Source organism: Nicotiana attenuata, unplaced genomic scaffold (assembly GCF_001879085.1).
Source record: "Nicotiana attenuata strain UT unplaced genomic scaffold, NIATTr2, whole genome shotgun sequence".
Lineage (NCBI taxonomy): Eukaryota > Viridiplantae > Streptophyta > Magnoliopsida > Solanales > Solanaceae > Nicotiana > Nicotiana attenuata.
The window spans coordinates 357,681-377,595 of NW_017670395.1; the positions used below are offsets into that span (position 1 = coordinate 357,681).

The following is a 19,915-nucleotide window of genomic DNA, read 5'->3' on the forward strand; positions in this document are numbered from 1 at the left end:
CTAAAAACGGTCAATAATAGCATCATTGCTTACATTTTCAAATACTTCTTTTTCAAAGTAACAACCTAAACAATCATTTAAAAATGCATCACCAATACTACTACGCAATTCATCCTTGATGTATTTCATGGATGAGAATGCTCTTTCTACCGTTGCAGTCGCGACAGGTAAAAATAGAGTCAACTTCACAAGTAAATAAACAAGTAAATATGTCTCCACAAGATTTGCTTCAACCAAAGCTTTTTCCAAATCACCAATTCCTTTCAAATCCGAGAATCTAGGGTCACCATGTTTCATGTGCAATATGAAAGTGTCAAGTTGGTGACTAAGATCTCGAAGCTTCAATTCACCAAACTCATCTGTATAATACTTGGTCAATGTCATTATTCTTTCCTTATCAAAATTGGCAAACGAATTAGCCGGATTCAAGCTAGCCATACCAAGAAGCAAGTTACCACTAACAACATCAATACGGCTGTTAAGATCCTGAAGTTGCAAATCAATCACTGTATAAAAAAGCTCAACACGTAAGTGATGTGAATAAGTAACACTAGAAGGCCTACGCTTCGACTTTCCAGAAATATAGAATTCTTCCATATTGGGCACCAAAATGTCATGTTTAGCACAAAACAAAGAGACTTCATACATTAATGATTTCCATCCTTCCTCTCTCATTTGTTGCAACCTTTCCTTTGTAAGGTCAAGAAATATCATGGCATTGACAATATCTTGCTCTTTCTTCTGTAAAGCTTTACTCAGCTTGTTAGACATCAACAGTACCTTCAACATCAAGTGAAGCATGAACACAAATTCAAATGAATTGATTTTACTCAAAAAAGCTTCTGCTTGCAATCTATCATTAGCCTCAGAACCTTCATATTCAATCACCCCAAGCACATGAACAATAGATGCAAATAAAACAACAAAGTTATCTAATGTTTTACAATGTGATCCCCAACGAGTGTCACCTGGACTTTGAAGCCCTCGTTCTTGATTTAATCCTTTCCCACTTTGAACTTCACCACTCTCTAGCAACCGCTCCAATAATTCTGCTTGATGGTCCCGAAGTTTATCTCTACGTTTAAAGGATACTCCAATCACATTCAACACATTAGCAACTATAGCAAAGAAAGTTTCCACCTCCTTATGTTTTTTACCAACCGCTACAAGCGTCAACTGTAATTGATGAGCAAAATAATGTATGCAATGTGATGAAGGAGTTCTTGCAAAATTAAAGCTTTAAGACCATTCATTTTTCCTTGCATATTACTAGCTCCATTATAGCCTTGTCCACGTATTTTGAATGGACTTAATGAGTGTTTCATAAGCAAAGAAAGTATTGCTTCCTTCAACGACTTTGCAGAGGTATCACCAACACGAACAAGACCAATAAATGGCTCGTTCACTTGGCCTTTTTTGTCAACATAAGGGCCATTTGTTCATGGTGTGAAATATCCTTGGACTCATCAACTAATATCCCGAAATAATCCCCATCTAAATCATTGATTATAGCTTTCACGGTTTCTTGTGCACAAGCACTCACAATGTCCTTTTGAATTTTTGGCGAAGTCATCATATCATTTTTTGGAACATGTTTCAATATGACTCTATCCACTTGAGGGAGCCTCTTGGCAAACCATTCCAAAAGCCCTATGAAAAGGCCTTTGTTTTTTGAAGAATCACTTTCATCATGACCTCGAAAAGACAATCCAAAGTACAAGATGAACCTTGCAACATCGATTGATGTATTTAAACGAATTCGGTGCTCATTTCTTTGTTTCTCAGATTGCTTATCAAAAGCAACTTGAATTGATTGAGATTGATTTGATAAGTCTAACATCTTGTTGAAACACTTGTGGTGGAGGCTATTTACTTGACCAACATGTAAAGGAAGTCTTTCCGAAGCTTTATTCCAAGCCTTAAAGCCCGTTTTTGTGAAAGAGTCACCCGTGCTTCCATGAACATAATTATTTTTGAATAAATAACAACATAAAAAAATGCGGCATCTTTCTTCACACTATAATCCAACCATCTAGAATACGAAACCTTTAAACCAACCCGGACTAAATTGACGCATTTTATTACCGAATAAAGTTTTAGGAAACTTATGATCAACCGGTTGGCAAGGTCCATTGTGAATGTAGTGTCTTCTTACCTCATCCCATATTCTAGGACTATAGTTATCAATGGATACTCTCTCTCCAGGATCGGGATTGAGTAATTTCTCGTCAAACTCATCTATAAGATGGGAGGAATTATTTCTAAAATTCGTCAAAAATACGTCCATCTCAATTCATAAGAACAAGAACTTCCTACAAAAAACGAGTCCAGTAAATTTAAGAGTCTATCAAGAATACAAACAAACACAATATCAATAGAGCAATCACACCCCTTTATCAAGAATAAAACAAATACTACAACTTATTGAATCTAATACTACAACTCTTTTGTGAAGACATTTTATGGGATAACTTGAGAAATCTTATTATAGGGTCTTAAACTATTTTCTTACCAAACTGGAGCATTTCATAGCATTCTAAAATTACCGAAATTACTTTTTGGTTCACTTAGAACTAAATATAATCTTCCCACTCTGAAGGAATATAATATTGTCCCAACTCTTTGTCTCTCGCAGAATGTGACAAAAAATCAGGTGCACATTTTGTTTGATTATTCAAAAATGATAAAAAGCTAACAGAGTCATAGCGAGGTAGTGAAACAACTGATGAAACTTAAATGCTTACTATTTTATAGAGTAATAACTATAAAATCACACTCAAGTCCCTCTAAGAAATTCTTCAATTAAAAAAAATCAACAGCAAGTTTCAAAGTAAGAGAAGCTTTAAGTTATAAATAAAAAATAAGTTTCAAAGTAAGAGAGATACTAACCAGAGATTGAGGAAGAAGGGTTCTCTAATTTGAAGTGAGAAGTGACGGAGGCGGACTGGTGAAGGCGAGCTTTGATTTTTGATTGAGGAAGAACGGAAGAAGTGAAGAAGAAGAACTAGAGAGGGGGATTGCCGTCTGCCGAAGTGAAGAAGAAGATGTCGTTTGGGGCTTTTGATGTTTGGGAATTGGGGATTTTGGATGTTTAGGGCTTTTGACTATTATTTAATTATTAAAAATTCAAAATATAATTGAATTGAGAATAGGTGAAATAAAAAATTATTAATTAATCAACTATTGACTAGTGACTAATAAATAGTACAATTGTACTAAGTAAAAGAAACTTTAAAAAAATTGTAGCAGCGAGTTTCGAACCTGTGTCGTGTGACAAGGAGCAGGGCTTATGCTTAGAAGCGGACCATTGCTCTATGTGTAATTTCGTTAATGAGGGGGCCAAGAAAAATATTTAAGGGGTCCTCAACGTATATACAGCTATACATCGAATATGTATATACAGAGTTTTTGCAGAAGTTAACGGGTTCACGTGACCCCTCAAGGACTGTTGTAGGTCCGCCTCTGCTCCACAAAGTTCCCAGGCTATGATCACAGCACCAACTGCCACCCCACCTACCCAGCCAGCTAGAGGTGGAGGTCGGGGAGGTAAAGGTCGCCCTAGAGGGGGAGGCCAGGCCATATACTATGCCCTTCCTGCCCTATAGAGGTTGTTGCTTCTGATTCTGTCATTACAGGTATTATTCCGGTCTGTCATAGAGATGCATCAGTTCTATTCCAGGCTCCACTTATTCCTATGTGTCTTCTTATTTTGCCTCGTATTTGGGCATATATCGCGATTCTTTGAGTTTTCCTGTTTATGTGTCTACTCCTATGGGGGATTCTCTTGTTGTGGACCGCGTTTATCGGTCCTGTTTGATTGCTCTTAGTGGTTTTGAGACCAAAGCCGATTTATTATTGCTCAGCATGGTAGATTTCAATGTTATCTTGGGCATGGACAGGTTGTCTCCCCATTATGTTATTCTTAATTGTCACGCCAAGACCGTGAAGCTGGCTATGCCAGGTTTACCACGATTAGAGTGGAGGGGTACTATAGATTACACTCCCAGTAGAGTTATTTTATTTCTTAAAGCTCATCGAATGGTTGAGAAGGGGTGTAATGCGTATTTAGCTTATGTGAGAGATGTTAGTATTGATACCTTTATAGTTGATTAAGTCCCAGTAGTGTGGGATTTCCCTGATGTGTTTCCAGCTGATCTTCCGGGCATGCCCCCCGACAGAGATATTGATTTTGGCATTGATTTGTTGCCGGGTACTCATCCCATCTCTATTCCTCCTTATCGTATGTCTTCTCCTGAGTTGAAGGAGTTGAAGGAACAGTTACAGGAATTGCTTGATAAGGGTTTTATCCGGCCTAGTGTGTCACCTTGGGGTGCTCCTGTCTTGTTTGTGAAGAAAAAGGATGGTTCTATGCGTATGTGCATTGATTATCGCCAGTTGAACAAAGTTACAGTGAAGAACCGGTATCCTTTGCCTCGTATTGATGACCTATTTGATCAATTACAGGGTGATCGAGTGTTTTCCAAGATTGATTTGCGTTCAGGTTATCATCAGTTGAAGATTTGGGAGCCAGATATCCCGAAGACTGCTTTCAGGACTCGATATAGTCATTACGATTTCCTTGTTATGTCTTTTGGGTTGACCAATGCCCTAGTAGCATTTATGCATTTGATGCACAGTGTATTCCGGCCATATCTTGACTCGTTCATCATTGTCTTTATTGATGACATTCTGGTGTACTCCCGGAGTCGGGAAGATCATGAGCAGCTCCTGAGGACAGTGCTTCAGACCTTGAGGGAAAAGAATTTATATGCGAAGTTCTCTAGATGTGAGTTCTGGTTGGATTCCGTGGCATTCTTGGGTCATGTAGTATCTAGTGAAGGGATCAAGGTGGATACGAAGAAAGTGGAAGCAGTGCAGAGTTGGCCCAGACTGTCCTCAGCTATAGAGATCTGTAGTTTTCTTGGTTTGACGGGTTATTACCGTCGATTTGTTGAGGGGTTCTCATCTATTGCAGCACCTATAACCAAGCTGACCCAGAAGGGTGCTCCGTTCAGGTGGACGGAAGAGTGTGAGGAGAGCTTCCAAAAGCTCAAGACAACTTTGACTATAGCCTCAGTACTGATATTTCCTACAGGTTCGGGGTCTTATACAGTCTATTATGATGCGTCGCGAGTTGGCCTCGGCGCGGTGTTGATGCAGGACCGTAGGGTGACTGCCTACGCGTCCAGACAGTTCAAGGTGCATGAAAAGAACTATCTTGTCCACGACCTTGAGTTAGCTGCTATTGTTCATGCATTGAAGATTTGGAGGCACTATTTGTATGGCGTCCCTTGTGAGATCTACATTGATCGCCGGAGTTTGCAGCATCTGTTCAAGCAGAAGGATGTTAATTTGCATCAGAGGAGGTGGTTAAAGCTGCTTAAGGATTATGATATCACTATTTTGTACCACCCGGGAAGGCCAATGTGGTGGCTGATGCTTTGAGTTGCCGGGCAGAGAGTTTGGGGAGTTTGGCCTATCTACTAGCAGCAGAGAGGCCCATGGCGATGGATGTTCAGGCCTTAGCCAGGCAGTTTGTGAGATTGGGTATTTCTGAGCCTGGTCGAGTATTGGCTTGTGTGGTCTCTCGGTCTTCTCTTTGTGATCGCATCAGGGAGCGTCAGTATGATGACCCCCATCTGCTTGTCCTGAAGGACACGGTTTAGCACGGTGATGCTAAGGAGGTCACGATTGGGGATGATGGTGCTTTGAGGATGAAGGGCAGGCAATGTGTGCCTAATGTTGATGGTTTGCGTGAGTTGATTCTTCAGGAGGCTCACATCTCGCGGTACTCTATTCATCCGGGTGCCGCGAAGATGTATCAGGATCTGAGGCAGCATTATTGGTGGCGTAGAATGAAGAAGGACATGGTGGAGTATGTTGCTAGGTGTTTAAATTTCCAACAAGTGAAGTGTGAGCATCAACGACCGGGTGGATTGCTTCAGAAGTTAGAGATTCCGGAGTGGAAATGGCAGCGGATCACTATGGACTTCGTTGTTGGGCTCCCACAGACTCAGCAGAAGTTTGACGCAGTTTAGGTAATTGTAGAAAGGCTGATCAAGTCAGCTCATTTCCTTCGTGTGATGACTACCTATTCTTCTGAGCAGCTGGCTCGAGTTTATATCCGTAAGATCCTCGGGCTTCATGGCGTGCCAGTATCTATCATCTCTGACCGGGGCACACAATTTACATCACGATTCTGGAGAGCCGTACAGCATGAGTTGGGTACTCGGGTGGAGTTGAGCACAACATTTCACCCCCAGACGGACAGACAGTCCGAGCGCACTATTCAGATTCTTGAGGATATGCTCCGTGCGTGTGTGATGGATTTTGGAGGTTCTTGGGATCAATTCTTGCCACTTGCGGAGTTTGCCTACAACAACAGTTATCATTCCACCATTCAGATGGCAGCGAATGAGGCTCTGTATGGTAGGCGGTGTAGGTCCCAGTAGGTTGGTTCGAGCCGGGCGAGGCTAGATTACTGGGCATAGACTAGGTTCATGACGCTTTGGAGAAGGTTAAGGTGATTCAAGATAGACTTCGCACAGCCCAGTCCAGACAAAAGAGTTATGCGGACAGGAAGGTTCGCGATGTTTCATTTATGGTGGGAGAGCGGGTCTTGCTTCGGGTTTCCCCTATGAAGGGCGTTATGAGATTTGGAAAGAGGGGCAAGTTGAGCCCAAGGTTTATTGGTCCCTTTGAGGTGTTGCAGCGTGTTGGGGAGGTTATTTATGAGCTTGCAGTTCATCCAGTATTTCATGTTTCGATGCTCCGGAGATATCACGACGATCCGTCTCACGTGTTGGATTTCAGTTCAGTCCAGTTGGACAAGGATCTATCTTATGTTGAGGAGCCAATGGCTATATTGGACAGGCAGGTTCGAAAGCTAAGGTCAAAGAGCATTGCATCAGTAAAGGTTTAATGGCGGGGTCAGCCTGTCGAGGAGGCGACTTGGGAGACCGAGCAGGATATGCGCAACCGTTATCCTCATCTTTTCACCATTTCAAGTATGTCTCTATGCTCGTTCGAGGACGAACGAATGTTTTAAAAGGGGGAGGATGTAACGAACAGGCCGGTCGTTTTGAGAATTAACGCCCCGATCCCCTATTAGTTGCTTCCCCATATCTATTTTCTCCTATTGTGATTTGCCGGGATGATTCATTTTTGAGTTTCGGAGTGTTTTGGGACACTTTGTCCCTAAATGAGAGCTTAAGTCTTAGAATTTAGACCGCAGTCAGAACAGTGTGAAGACGGCTCCGGAATGGAATTTCGTCGATTCTGTTAGCTCCGTTGGGTAATTTTGGGCTTAAGGGCGTGTCCGGATTGTGTTTTTGAGGTATGTAGCTCATTTAGGCTTGAAATGGCGAAAGTCAAATTTTTGGAGTTTCGGGCCGATAGTGAAACTTTTGATATCGGGGTCGGAATCCGATTTTGGAAGTTGGAGTAGGTCTGTAGTGTTGAATATGACTTGTGTGCAAAATATGGGGTCAATCAGACGTGGTTTGGTCGGTTTCGGCATCGGTTGTAGAATTTTGAAATTTCAAGTTCATTAAGTTTGGATTGGAGGGTGATTCGTGGTTTTAGTGTTGTTTGATGTGATTTGAGGGCTCGACTAAGTTCGTATGATATTTTAGAATTGGTTGGTACGTTTGGTTGAGGTCTCGGGGGCCCCGGGTGAGTTCGGGTGCTTAACGAATGAAAATTTGGACTTGAGCAAAATCTGAAGTTGGCTGGTTCTAGTGTTTTCGCACCTGCGGTGGGAAGCCCCCAGATGTGAGGAAGGGGTCGCAGGTGCGATTTGAGGCGTGAGGGCCAGTGGTCGCAGATACGACGCAAGAGCCGCAGAAGCGGAGCCGCATCTGCGGAGGAGTGAGCGCAGGTGCGGCGTTTGGGGAGTTAATGAATTTCCGCAGGTGCGGAGCTCTAGCCGCAGAAGCGGGACCGCAGATGCGTTCCTATGAGCGCAGAAGCGGAAATCGCTGGGCAGAAAAGAGAGAAATCGAGGGTTTGAGTTCATAACTCCAAAATTTGATTGAGAGCTCGGTAGAAGGCAAAATTTGGAGAGATTTTCAGAGGAAGTTTGTGGGTAATGATTCCTAACTCCTTTTTGATTATATCCCATTAATCTAAGCTTAATTTTATCATTTAATTTCGGATTTGGGGTGAAACATTGGGAAAATTTGAGAAAAATTCTTAGGCTGAATTTTGGGATTTTGATCAAGATTTTGGTATCGAATTTGAGTAAATTTGGTATGGTTAGACTCGTGAGTGAACGAGTGTACATAATTCGTGACTTTTACCCAATTTCGAGACGTGGGTCCGGGGAGGATTTTTGAGCGTTTTCCTATTTTCTCACCTTAGCTTTGATTTCATTAGCTAAATTAGTTGTTTGTAGCTATATTTACGTTATGTAATTGATTTGATTAGATTTGGGCCACTCAGAGATGGATAATCGCGGTAAGAGCGTGATTTTGGATTCATTTGAGCTTGGTTCGAGGTAAGTGGCTTGCCTAACCTTGTGGGGGGGAACTCCCCTTAGGATTTGGTACTGTTGATATATGAATGTCGTGTACATGAGGTGACGAGTGCGTACATGAGTTATTTGTTGAAAAATCCCGTTTTCATTAAGTAAATATCTATGTTTTCCTTTAATTGAGCAATAATAGTATATATAGCCATCCTGTTTAGCTTAGGAAAGCATGCTTACGTGCCTTAATTGTCTTAACTGCCTACCTGGACTCTGTGCAGCATGTTTAGAGTAAGAATTACCTGTCTTCTTTGATATGAATTCAATCTAAACTGTAGAATTTCTTGTTGAAACTGTTATTTATATTGATTGGGGTGTATGTTTACTTTGGGACTACGGAACGGTATCCCGGGAGATCTCCTGTACTGTATATATTTACTTTGGGACTACGGAACGGTATTCCGGGAGATCCCCCTGTACATTTATGTTTGGGACTACGGGACGGTATCCCGGAAGATCCCCTGTATATTTACGTTTGGGACTACGGGACGGTATTCCGGGAGATCCCCTGTCGCTATCTCTGTGTATTTAGTTGTTATTTTTCTATGATTTCAATTTTGCTGACTGTTATATATATATATATATATATATATATATATGCACCAGTAAGGCCCTGACCTGATCTCATCACCACTCGACCGAGGTTAGGCTTGGCACTTGCTGGGTACCGCTGTGGTATACTCATGCCCTTTCCTGCACATATTTTTCGTGTGCAGATCCAGGTTCATCGTACCAGCCTCATCACTAGTTGCAGTCGTTGCTACCTATTGGAGACTTCAAGGTATATCTTCCCGCGCTCGCAGATTCTCGGAGTCCCCCTCTATCCCCTTATGTTCATTTCTCTTTCTTTATGTAGAGATAATGTATAGAACAATTAGAACATCTTAGTAGCTTGTGACTTGCGAGTTTCCGGGTTTTAGGTATTGTTCAGTACTTTTTCTGAAGTTATAACTGTATATGCCGAGTGGCATTTAGTTGCTTAATGGATAGTTGTGTTGCCAATAGTTAATATTCATGCTTTGTTTTCATTTCTGTAATGTATTAGGCTTACCTATGTATTGGTAAAAATTAAGTTCATATATATTTAATGAAAGATGACATGTCATGACACATAGACTGGTCAAAGAATGATGATTAGCAAAGAGGCACGAGTTACAACAGACACGAGCGGAGACACGAGCAGAGATTCAAAAGACTCGGCGCTCGTACCTATTTAAGTTCAAAAGTTAAAGAGAATGAACCTGATAGCAAAAGAGAGTACGGATACAGTATTTATAATTACTGGAAACGTTATAGAATCTGTATTGAATTACAATGATTATCATTTATAACTAGCATTAAATGCCTTTAATTGTTTATTTCATTATCAATAACCCGAGTTCTTCTAAAATAAGCTTTGACCGAAATTCCAGTTTTTGGTTAAACAAATTGGTTCCGTTACCGGGAATCTGATAATCGTTTTGCTTTCTTAAGTCAATCCTCTCATCAAACAACCTACTATGTGGAATATCAATGACAATAGTCTACAAGGTCTTCAACAACAAGAAAATAATGCAGGTGACAGGTCTCCACCTCCTTCACCACATGACTCACAACATCAATCACGAGAAGGAACTCCAGATGGCTCTGAGACAAACAATGGAGTTGCAAATCGAAACGGAGTCGAGACGATTCAAAATGGTGGAGTTGTAAACGAACAAGCACTTGATGATGCCTTAAAAAATTTGATTGCTCAACAAGTCAATAATGCTCTCCGTGGTTTTACTAGCCAGTTGCCAGTTGCGCCACCAACACTAACTCCAAATCAAAATACATTGGAAAACCCACGTTCTGGGTTCGTGCATTCAGGCACTGGTGGAACTCCAAGCGAGTCTCGTGATGGCGAACCAGGTAACATAGTTAATTTTGATTTACAAAATTTAGTTCTAACCCTGCAGAAGCAGCTCAAGGAACAAAGCGATCGCATAGAGCAAATACCTGGAGTACCACCTGTTATCAAAGGAATAGACATGGACAAATACTCACAACAACCATGGAAGCCAAGTGCCGCTCCGGTGCCTATTCCAAAGAAGTTTAAAATGCCTGATATTCCAAAATATGATGGCACACTTGATCCACGAGATCACGTGACTGCATTCACAACTGGCGTGAAAGGCAACGACTTAACCAAACAAGAAATCGAATCAGTATTGGTCAAGAAATTTGGTGAAACACTCACCAAGGGAGCATTGACATGGTATTCTCTTTTACCCGAAAATTCCATAAATTCTTTTGCTGAGCTTTCAAATTCATTTATCAAAGCACATTCGGGAGCTCAAAAAGTCGAGAAAAGAATGGAAGATATTTTCAAAATCAAGCAAGGGGACTCAAAGTTGCTTAGAGAGTTCGTGGATAGGTTCCAGCTTAAAAGAATGACGCTACCACGTGTACTAGACAATTGGGAAGCTATAGCCTTCACCAGTAATTTGAATGAAAAAAGCTCAGAAGCCACGAGGCGACTCAAGGAAAGTCTTTGTGAGTTCCCAGCAACGACTTGGAATGACGTTTACAACAGGTATAGCACGAAGCTAAGGATAGAAGAAGATATTATCTCACGGTCTCAAAAAGAGGAAAAGGTGAGTTCGAGACGTGCAGAAATCGAGACGTGCAGAATCGAAAAAAGGTCCGGTAAAAACAGATACGAACCATATATGGAGCCAGCGGGAAAAGATTCACGATCAAAGCAGGACAATTCAAGGTATGATCATAGATCGAGGAATAGAGATTCGGGTTCATCATCAAGGTTTGGGAACGATCGAAACACGCGAGAGACACGGGATGATGATAGAAACTTGAAGGCAAGATTTGGCGGCTATAATTTTAATGTGAGCACTTCCGAGCTTGTATCCGTTTTAAGAAGTATGGGTGATAAGGTGCGGTGGCCAAAAAAAATGAGATCAAATCCTAACAGGCGCAATCCTGATCACTGGTGCGAATTTCACAACGATCATAGTCATAAAATGGCAGATTGTAGATTGCTACAAGGTGAAGTTGATTATCTACTGAAGCAAGGGTATCTCACCGAATTATTCAGTGAGAAAGGTAAGCAAGCATACATGAAGAATAGGCAGGAGCCCCCTAAACTGCCTTCTCCCAGAAGGACCGTTAATGTCATAAGCGGAGGTGGAGAAATTAATGGTGTGACGTACACAGCAGCCAATAAAGTTTCAAAAGTCACGATTACCCACGGGAAGCGGGTTCGACATGTTTTGGAGGAAGAAAGTATTACATTTGATGATGCAGATGCGGATGGCGTGTTAACTCCACATAACGATGCCCTGGTAATATCTCTACTTGTACATGATACTAATGTGAAACGAGTTTTGGTTGATCCAGGTAGTTCTGTGAACATTATCCTGCTAAGATGCAAGCTGAAGATAAACTAGTACCAAAGGCGCATACTTTGTCTGGATTCGACAATTCAAGCGTTTTGACAAAAGAGGAGGTAGAAGGGGTTGTCAAGGATACGAAATTTCAGGTGGTAGAGTTCGAAATGGCTTACAATATGATTCTCGGGAGACCATGGATCCACGAGATGGATGCCGTTCCGTCTACCTTACATCAAGTCATTAAATTTCCATCACCATGGGGAATATGTCAAATCCATAGGGATCAACAAACATCCAGGTGCATCAACTCTGTAGCAGATTCAAATACGAGAAACGAAGAAAAATAGCAATTACAGAATCCAGTTGAGGATACCACAACACAAACCTCAACTAAACAAGGGCGAACAGATATGGACTCACGGCCCGATTCCATTCAAGAACCAGAGGAAAATGAAAATATCAAAACAACGATTGAGGAACTGGAGGCTGTGGAGTTATTTACACAATGGCCAGAAAGGAAAATCTACGTTGGTGCTAACCTGAGCCACGACATAAAATGTAAGTTGATTGAATTTTTAAAAACTAACGTGGTTTGTTTTGCCTGGTCCCATTCTGATATGACAGGAATTCCACCGGGAGTAATGACTCACAAGTTAAATGAAGACCCATCGTATCCACCCATCAAANTCGTGTGTGATAATGGCCCGCAATTTATAGGCGCACAAATCACAGAATTTTTTCAAAGTTGGCAGATCAAAAGGATTACCTCAACACCTTACCATCTAGTGGGTAATGGACAAGCTGAATCAACAAATAAAATTATTATCAACAATTTGAAGAAACGATTGGAAGACTCCAAAGGCAATTGGCCAGAATTGCTACCTAGTGTTCTATGGGCATATCGCACCACAACAAAAACAAGCACGGGTGAAACACCGTTTTCACTGATGTACGGGGCTGAAGCTTTGATCCCAGTGGAGATAGGAGAACCTAGCACGAGATATACACAAGCAACTGAGGAATCTAATGAAGAGGAAATGCGACTAAATCTTGATCTACTTGAAGGAAAAAGAGAAGCTGCATTAATAAGGATGGCAGCGCAAAAACAAGTTATGGAACGATACTACAATCGAAAAGCATGTCTAAGATACTTCAAGATTGGGGACTTCGTACTCAAGAAAGTTTTTCAATCCACAAAGGCGGCTAATGCGGGAAAATTAGGTCCAACCTGGGAAGGACCTTACAAAATTCATGGTATTGTAGGGAAATGAGCATACAAGTTGGAAACAATGGATGGTAAGATATTACCTTCACATTGGAATGTTGTTCACCTGAAGAGACACTATTTCTAAGGAGTACCCACGGGCAGGTATCCTCATTTTAAAATTTCGTTGTTGAATTGTTAAAATTTTACTAACGATTTTAGATGATAGGCAAAAAGCTAACCCGTACTAAATGATGAATCACGACCTACAAGGCATGTGGAATACATTAAAATTTCCGGTCTAGGGTTACAACTATTCTGATAGAAATTGAGACGGGTTAAGCAGTCTTCATCTATAATCGTACCTCCGAGTCCCGTATGTTTTATTCCTTTACAGGAAAAGGACCAAACAAGAAGAGTAATCAAGTTCTCGAGACTTCATACTTCAAATCTTAAACACTTGGGGGACTATATAATATACATAGACACGTGCATAAAGAAGGCAAAGAAGATTGAAGTTCAAGCCTGAAAAGTTTACTCATTGAATGAGTCAGGTGCAGAACAAATTCACGAGCTAAAGCCAAAGAAAAAGCAAAGTCACGAGCTAAAGCCAAAGAAAAATCTCATCATAGTTAGGTTAAAGGCAATATACATGTATTGAAACGGGTTATAAATAAAAACCTTGTTGTATATTATTTTTTGAAAATCTGTTGTAAGGAAAACAGTTACGAAAAAGTTATAGAAGTTATTTAAATACATGTAAAATGTTATTTAAAGATTGACAGAGTTCAAATAAAAACTTGTGAAAGGTATTTCAAGAAACAAGTGTATTCCTATTTCTTTTGTCGTATATTAACACCATTATGAAGTTGAGACGTCTTCTTCATTAAGTGTCGAATATAAAAGGGCCCTCTTTTTTAAAATTCATGATTGATTCAAATATTCATGAAGTAAAAGAAAAAGCATTTTTGCAAAATAAAAATGCAAGTTATCCAATAAGTCCTTAAATATAAAGGCGGGAATAAGCAAAACAGAAGTTCAAGCAATAATAGAAAACTTCTTAATATTAAAAAAGTATAGACTAAGTATAAACTTAGTCATAAACTAAAAGTTGTTTATACAAAATGCCCCGAAAAAGGTCTGGGGACTTAATGTTTTCAACAAACCCTCAAAAAGGACCAAGGGTTACAACCACATACCATCCAAAAAGAAAAAAACAAAAAGAGGAAGTCGCATATTATGAACTTGTCACTAAGGAGTTGAAGAAGGAACTGAAGCAGGATCGTCAGCAGCAGCAGGCTCAACTTGACTTAAAGGAATTGGAGCACTCACCGTACCCGTATCATCTTCTATATTTTCAGAAGTTTCAGCCACGGGAGAAAAAAGTCTTGGCTTTGCTGAGTCTTTTCGATGGTTTCTTTTATTTTAGCCAACTCAGCCTCCAAGTTAAAATTCTCTTGGCTAACTTCTACAAGGGTATCATGCGAGAATTTAAAAATGCCCAACTCACTTCAATTGCGGTTTTATCTTCGAGAATCTCGTAATCCTTTTCCCACTCAGCAATTTCACTTTTAAGTTTCTCATTCTCAACCAAGGCAGAATCATAAGAAATTTGAAGAGAAGCATGTGAACTTTCTAAAAAGCGAACCTTACCAGAAGATTCCCGGAGGTCTTCTTGAGTCTTAGTCAAAGTTTGCACAAGTTCACCAGCATAAGCTTCTTTTTTACTTAAGAGAGCCTTCAACTCTCTGATTTCGTCACTAGCCTTAGAGAGTTGCTCGGAAAAAAGAAGTTTCGAGGAGATTTTTGTCTTTACTAGCTTGATTTGAGGAAGCTCTTTCAACCGCCAACTCCGAGGTTAAAGCTCCCAGCTGTTGTTCTAAGGTGCACTTGTTCTCTTCTAATGCTTCCATGTCAATTTGAAGGCTCTCATATTGCTCTCTCCAGTTATCTGCTTCAACTTGGTACTCATGCATCAACTGCTCCGTGTGAGAAACCCTCTTCATCATTTCTGTACCAACGAGGTTGATCTAAAAAAAAAGGTAAGATCTTTACAAAAAGGAATAACAAATCATTAAAATACCTTTAATGATGAGTGTATTATGTCGTTCATCAAAGTTAAAGAATTGTGGCTCTCAAGATTGGCCTTCTCGATTGGACCAATTAGAGGTTTCAACCACATATCAGCCCCTCCTGATTTTCTCAAAAGATTACCATCGGCAGGGACTTCGATGATAACCTGTCTCATGGCTCCACCTCTACTTGAGGAACCAACCTCAGTTTGTTGAACAGCTATGGGAGGAACTGTAGAAGAAGTCAAAACAGCTGGGGGAGGAGCTGTAGAAGGAGTCAAAATAGCTGGGGGAGAAGCAGCAACGGGAACAGTCTCGGCTGGCAAAGGAGTTATCGTAGGAACGGGTAAAGGAAAAGAAGCAAGGGGTGCTTCATCAGAAATTGGTCCTACACTTTCACTACCAAACCCGCGAATAAAAAGCTGCTCAACAGTATCATGGGCAGCAGCGAGGGTATCATCATCGGGAATCACCAACGAGGTTTCAACAGGCTCGGTGTAAGAGGTAGAACAAGAGGGAGATGCTTCATCATCTGAAATAATTCGTCTCCTAGCTCGTGGCCTTTTTATCAAAGAACCCCCGTCTTGTTCTTCCTCCTCCTCAGAGTCTTGATCGATAGTAGCTTTCCTTTTCGATGAAAAGCCCAAAATTACGAGAAGCTACGACAGCCTCAGCAGTAATACCTCGAATGGCAAATCCTGATAAAAAGAAGGATTAAGATAAATTCTGGAAGAAGCGATAAGAAAAGTTATAAAAAAGACTTTACCGTGAGTTTTCACTTTCCAACCAAATCGTTGAGAGAGAGTTTTCCAAGATCTACCCTCCATTGGGGTAGCATTTAACAACTTTCCTACCCAACCACGAAAATTGGGAATTTCATAGACAATTCCCATGGTTGCTAAAAAAAAAAAGAGAAGGAAATTAAAACGACAATCAACAGAACTAAGAAAAAGGTATGTGAAGGTTATTAAAAAGAAAACTCACGTGCAAAATTCCACTTTTCAGGAAAGGGAACGTTTTCTTCACCCACTAAACTAACAGTGGGAGCAGCAACAAACCTGGCATACCAGCCACGGTCCTTATCGTCTTCTGGATTGACCAGAACTCTTTTGCTTCTTGCTACTAAAGTAAAAACTCCTTGGCGAATGAGTCTGGGAGAGTAAAGGTGAATTAAATGGGATAGAGTAAAAGGCATACCAGCCATGTTGGTTAAGTGTCTCAAACAAGCAACAAGCTTCCACACAATAGGGCCAATTTGTCCTAAATAGACGTTGAAAAAACGACAGAATTCGAGGATAATAGGGTCAATAGCAGGTTTGAAACCCCGTGAAAGGATATGTATAAACAAAAAAAAAACCAATTAAATAAGAGGTAATTTTTTGGTTCGCATTTGGAACTATAATAGGGAAGTCATGGCTCCAATGACAATCTTTACGAACTAAAGAAATCAGACCTTCAGTAATCTGAGTTGGGTAGATGTCAGCACGATCTAATGAAGACAGTTGGTTTTTGAGAGATTCTCTATCATTATAAAAAGATAGTTCAACGGGAACAATCTCATCTACAGTGGGTTCACGAAGGGGCTCAGTGGGTTCTTTACTTCTAGACGAAGACCTTTGAGAAAGGGAGCCTCTGGTTCTAGAAGGTGGAGTAGAACTGGACGAAGGAAGAGAAGAACCTCGTGCGGATGAAAACCCTAGATTACGAAGTCTACCTCCTCTCCTACCCCTAACAGGAGCAAGACGAAGGTTATCAACAATGGGGACTCTCCTAGGGTTAGGGTTTGACGAAGACATAATAGTACGAGGAAGAAGGAAACAAGAATTGTATATTTTGAGAACTTTATGTGAGAAAGACAAAAGTGAAAACTATATTTATACTCAGAAGCAACCGTCAAAGGAAAAGCTGTAATAATGGAAACGTCATGATGAGAACTGACATTTCGTAATTGGTGAAGCCGTAAAAAAGCCTTAAAAACGCTGGAAAGTCGCAGAACCAATCAGAAGATGCCACGTGTAGTGGACATTAAATAGAAGTGACAAATGAAGCGTCAGTTCCATAGAAGAACTAATGGCGGCAATATATTCCCGCTTTAATAAAATTCACTTCCCAAATATTCTATTGATGAATACATGGCAAGTGGGGGGGGGGGGGGTAGGGGGACTATCTGTATTGGTAAAAATTAAGTTCATATACATATTTAATGAAAGATGACGTGTCATGACACATAGACTGGTCAAAGAATGATGATTAGCAAAGAGGCACGAGTTGCAACAGACACGAGCAGAGACACGAGTAGAGACGCGAGCAGAGACACGAGCAGAGATTCAAAAGACTCGCCGCTCGTACCTATTTAAGTTCAAAAGTTAAAGAGAATGAACCTGATAGCAAAAGAGAGTACGGATACAGTATTTAATAAGCATTAATTACTGGAAACGTTATAGAATCTGTATTGAATTACAAATGATTATCATTTATAACGTAGCATTAAATGCCTTTAATTATTTATAATGGTCTTATTATGACAAAGGCAAAACGTATAATCTTAGAAATAGTTATAAAAAGGAGAAGACTGATCATTTGTAGGGACACAAAAAGACTATTGAAGATACTGATTTACTTCGCCTTCTATTCATCCTTTATTTACATCCATTATCCTTATTTCTATTTGATTATCTGTAACCCGAGTTCTTCTAAAATAAGCTTTGACTGAAATTCCACTTTTTGGTTAAACAACCTAGTCATAGAGACTAGGTGCCTTCATGACAGTTTACGAAGGGAGGAATTGGGTCGTGACACGGTGTAATATAATTAACCTCTTAAACCAAGTGCGTCCATTGTCTAATCCAAGTTCCGACGAAATACTGGCAATGAATTTCTTGAATTCTATAAGTAGCTGAAAATCATATAACAAGTCAGAAGTCACTAAACCAAACAGACATTCAGTCTCTTAAACGAATGAATTGGATATGAAAACTAGGAATCAGGAGTAACATTTACGCCATGTTTCTCGTTGTCAATGCCTTGAGTTCAATTTTTGATGGGCTGGGGCCTCAGGTCATGAAAACTAGGGAATGCAAGATTTAGTTGAGATTAACCGTATTCTTTGTCGAACACGAACTTTTTTTATACTAGTCTTAGGCTACGCGCGGTGCGCGTGTACCTTACAATAACTTATATTTTCTTAAAATTGCATAAATATTATTAAGTGATGTATGTGAGATATAAAGATGTAAACTAAAGATTAAATAAAAATTTAAATCTCTGAATATGAAGAAGGTTAATGATATTTAACTAACTAAACAAAGAATTGTACTTACTTTTTATTCTATGTTTAGTCACTTGTTTTTATAAATAAAGTGTAACTTCGATGGCATGGAATTAGAGGAACGTATTGTAATTTACTTTTAATTCTATGTTTAGTCAATTGTCTTCTTAATAAAATAAAGTATTCGTAAAATTTCTTAAAATAAGAAAAGGTAAAAAAGAAAACATTCCTAGATTTCTTAACATAAATAACAAAAGAAAATACGCATCTAATAAAGAATCATTAGTTATTTTGGGTATGACATCTAATATTTAATGGTTTCATTATACTGCCTAACGAAGAGAAATTTTAATTTAAGGAAGGTCCTAAATATTAGGCCAAGTATATTAATGAGAATTAATTTTAAAATTCTAAATAATAGGAAAGTAACTTAAATTACAATTTTGTCCAATATAAACTCTATTTTTAAAGGGTAAAAAAGGCGAACGACATTTCGCTAAGGGCCTTCGTGCTTTTAATATAGTATAGATATAGATAGATTAAGGTTGTTTGGTTGGTTGCATTATGAAAATTATTCACAATGTTATGAAACAATAAAAGAAGAAGAAGAATATTGCAGAGAAAAGTAGGGAGAGAGAATTCTTATTGATTTGGGATGAATTACAATGGAATAGAACCCTCTATTTATAGGGAGATGGTGACTTAGCCACCAAGTAATAAACCCAAGAATCTCTCTAAATATAGACATTTACCATAAATACAATTCTATTTATAACACTCCCCCTTGAATGTCTATTCAACAGATAATGTGCCTCGTTAAAACCTTAACTAAAATAAAACCTAGTGGGAGAAAAACTCTAGAGAAGGAAAAAGAGTACACATATCTACAATACGCCTTTTGGTTGCCTCGTTAAAAACCTTGCAAGGAAAACCCAGTGGGACAAAACCTTGTAAGGGAAAAAGAGTACAACGCGTATTAACTCCCCCTGATGAGAGCATCAATTCACATCTTTAAGCATTTGCATTCCAATCTTGTGTACCATCTTCCAGAGATCGTTGGTGGATATTTGATAAACAATATCAGCCATATTAACTTCAATGAATTTGTTTCACCTTGAAATCATCATCCCTGATAGATGTATTGTCTTCATATGATCTTGTTGGAATCATCATTTCAATATCTTCACATAGAGGTGAAAACTCTTGCTATCATATTATCATGCATATAGTTATAGCAAGATACATTTGTACACAAATTGCACTGAGGATATAGTACTTCATGACCATGAATTCTATATGCTTTAAGCAATTTAAATCCTTCAAGGATTTTTAAGTCATATAAGCCATATAATGGACTTTAGATGCATATCAAGTTTTCATGTCATGCTACACATATAAGATATCGAAAACTGATTGCACATACCATTGACTTTATACTTTCAAGTGTTTGAACTACATGTTCAAAACTACATGTCT

General features: G+C 39.6%; 1 protein-coding gene across 1 annotated transcript; it reads right to left on the minus strand.

Annotated features, from left to right (window-relative positions):
* On the minus strand, positions 1-1,279 carry LOC109238807. Its single transcript, XM_019405290.1, has 2 exons — positions 1,271-1,279; positions 1-1,176 (listed from the first exon to the last, which is right to left on the minus strand). The coding sequence occupies exons 1-2, from the start codon at positions 1,277-1,279 to the stop codon at positions 1-3; spliced, it is 1,185 nt and encodes a 394-aa protein (XP_019260835.1).
* Positions 1,280-19,915: the final 18,636 nt, after the last annotated feature.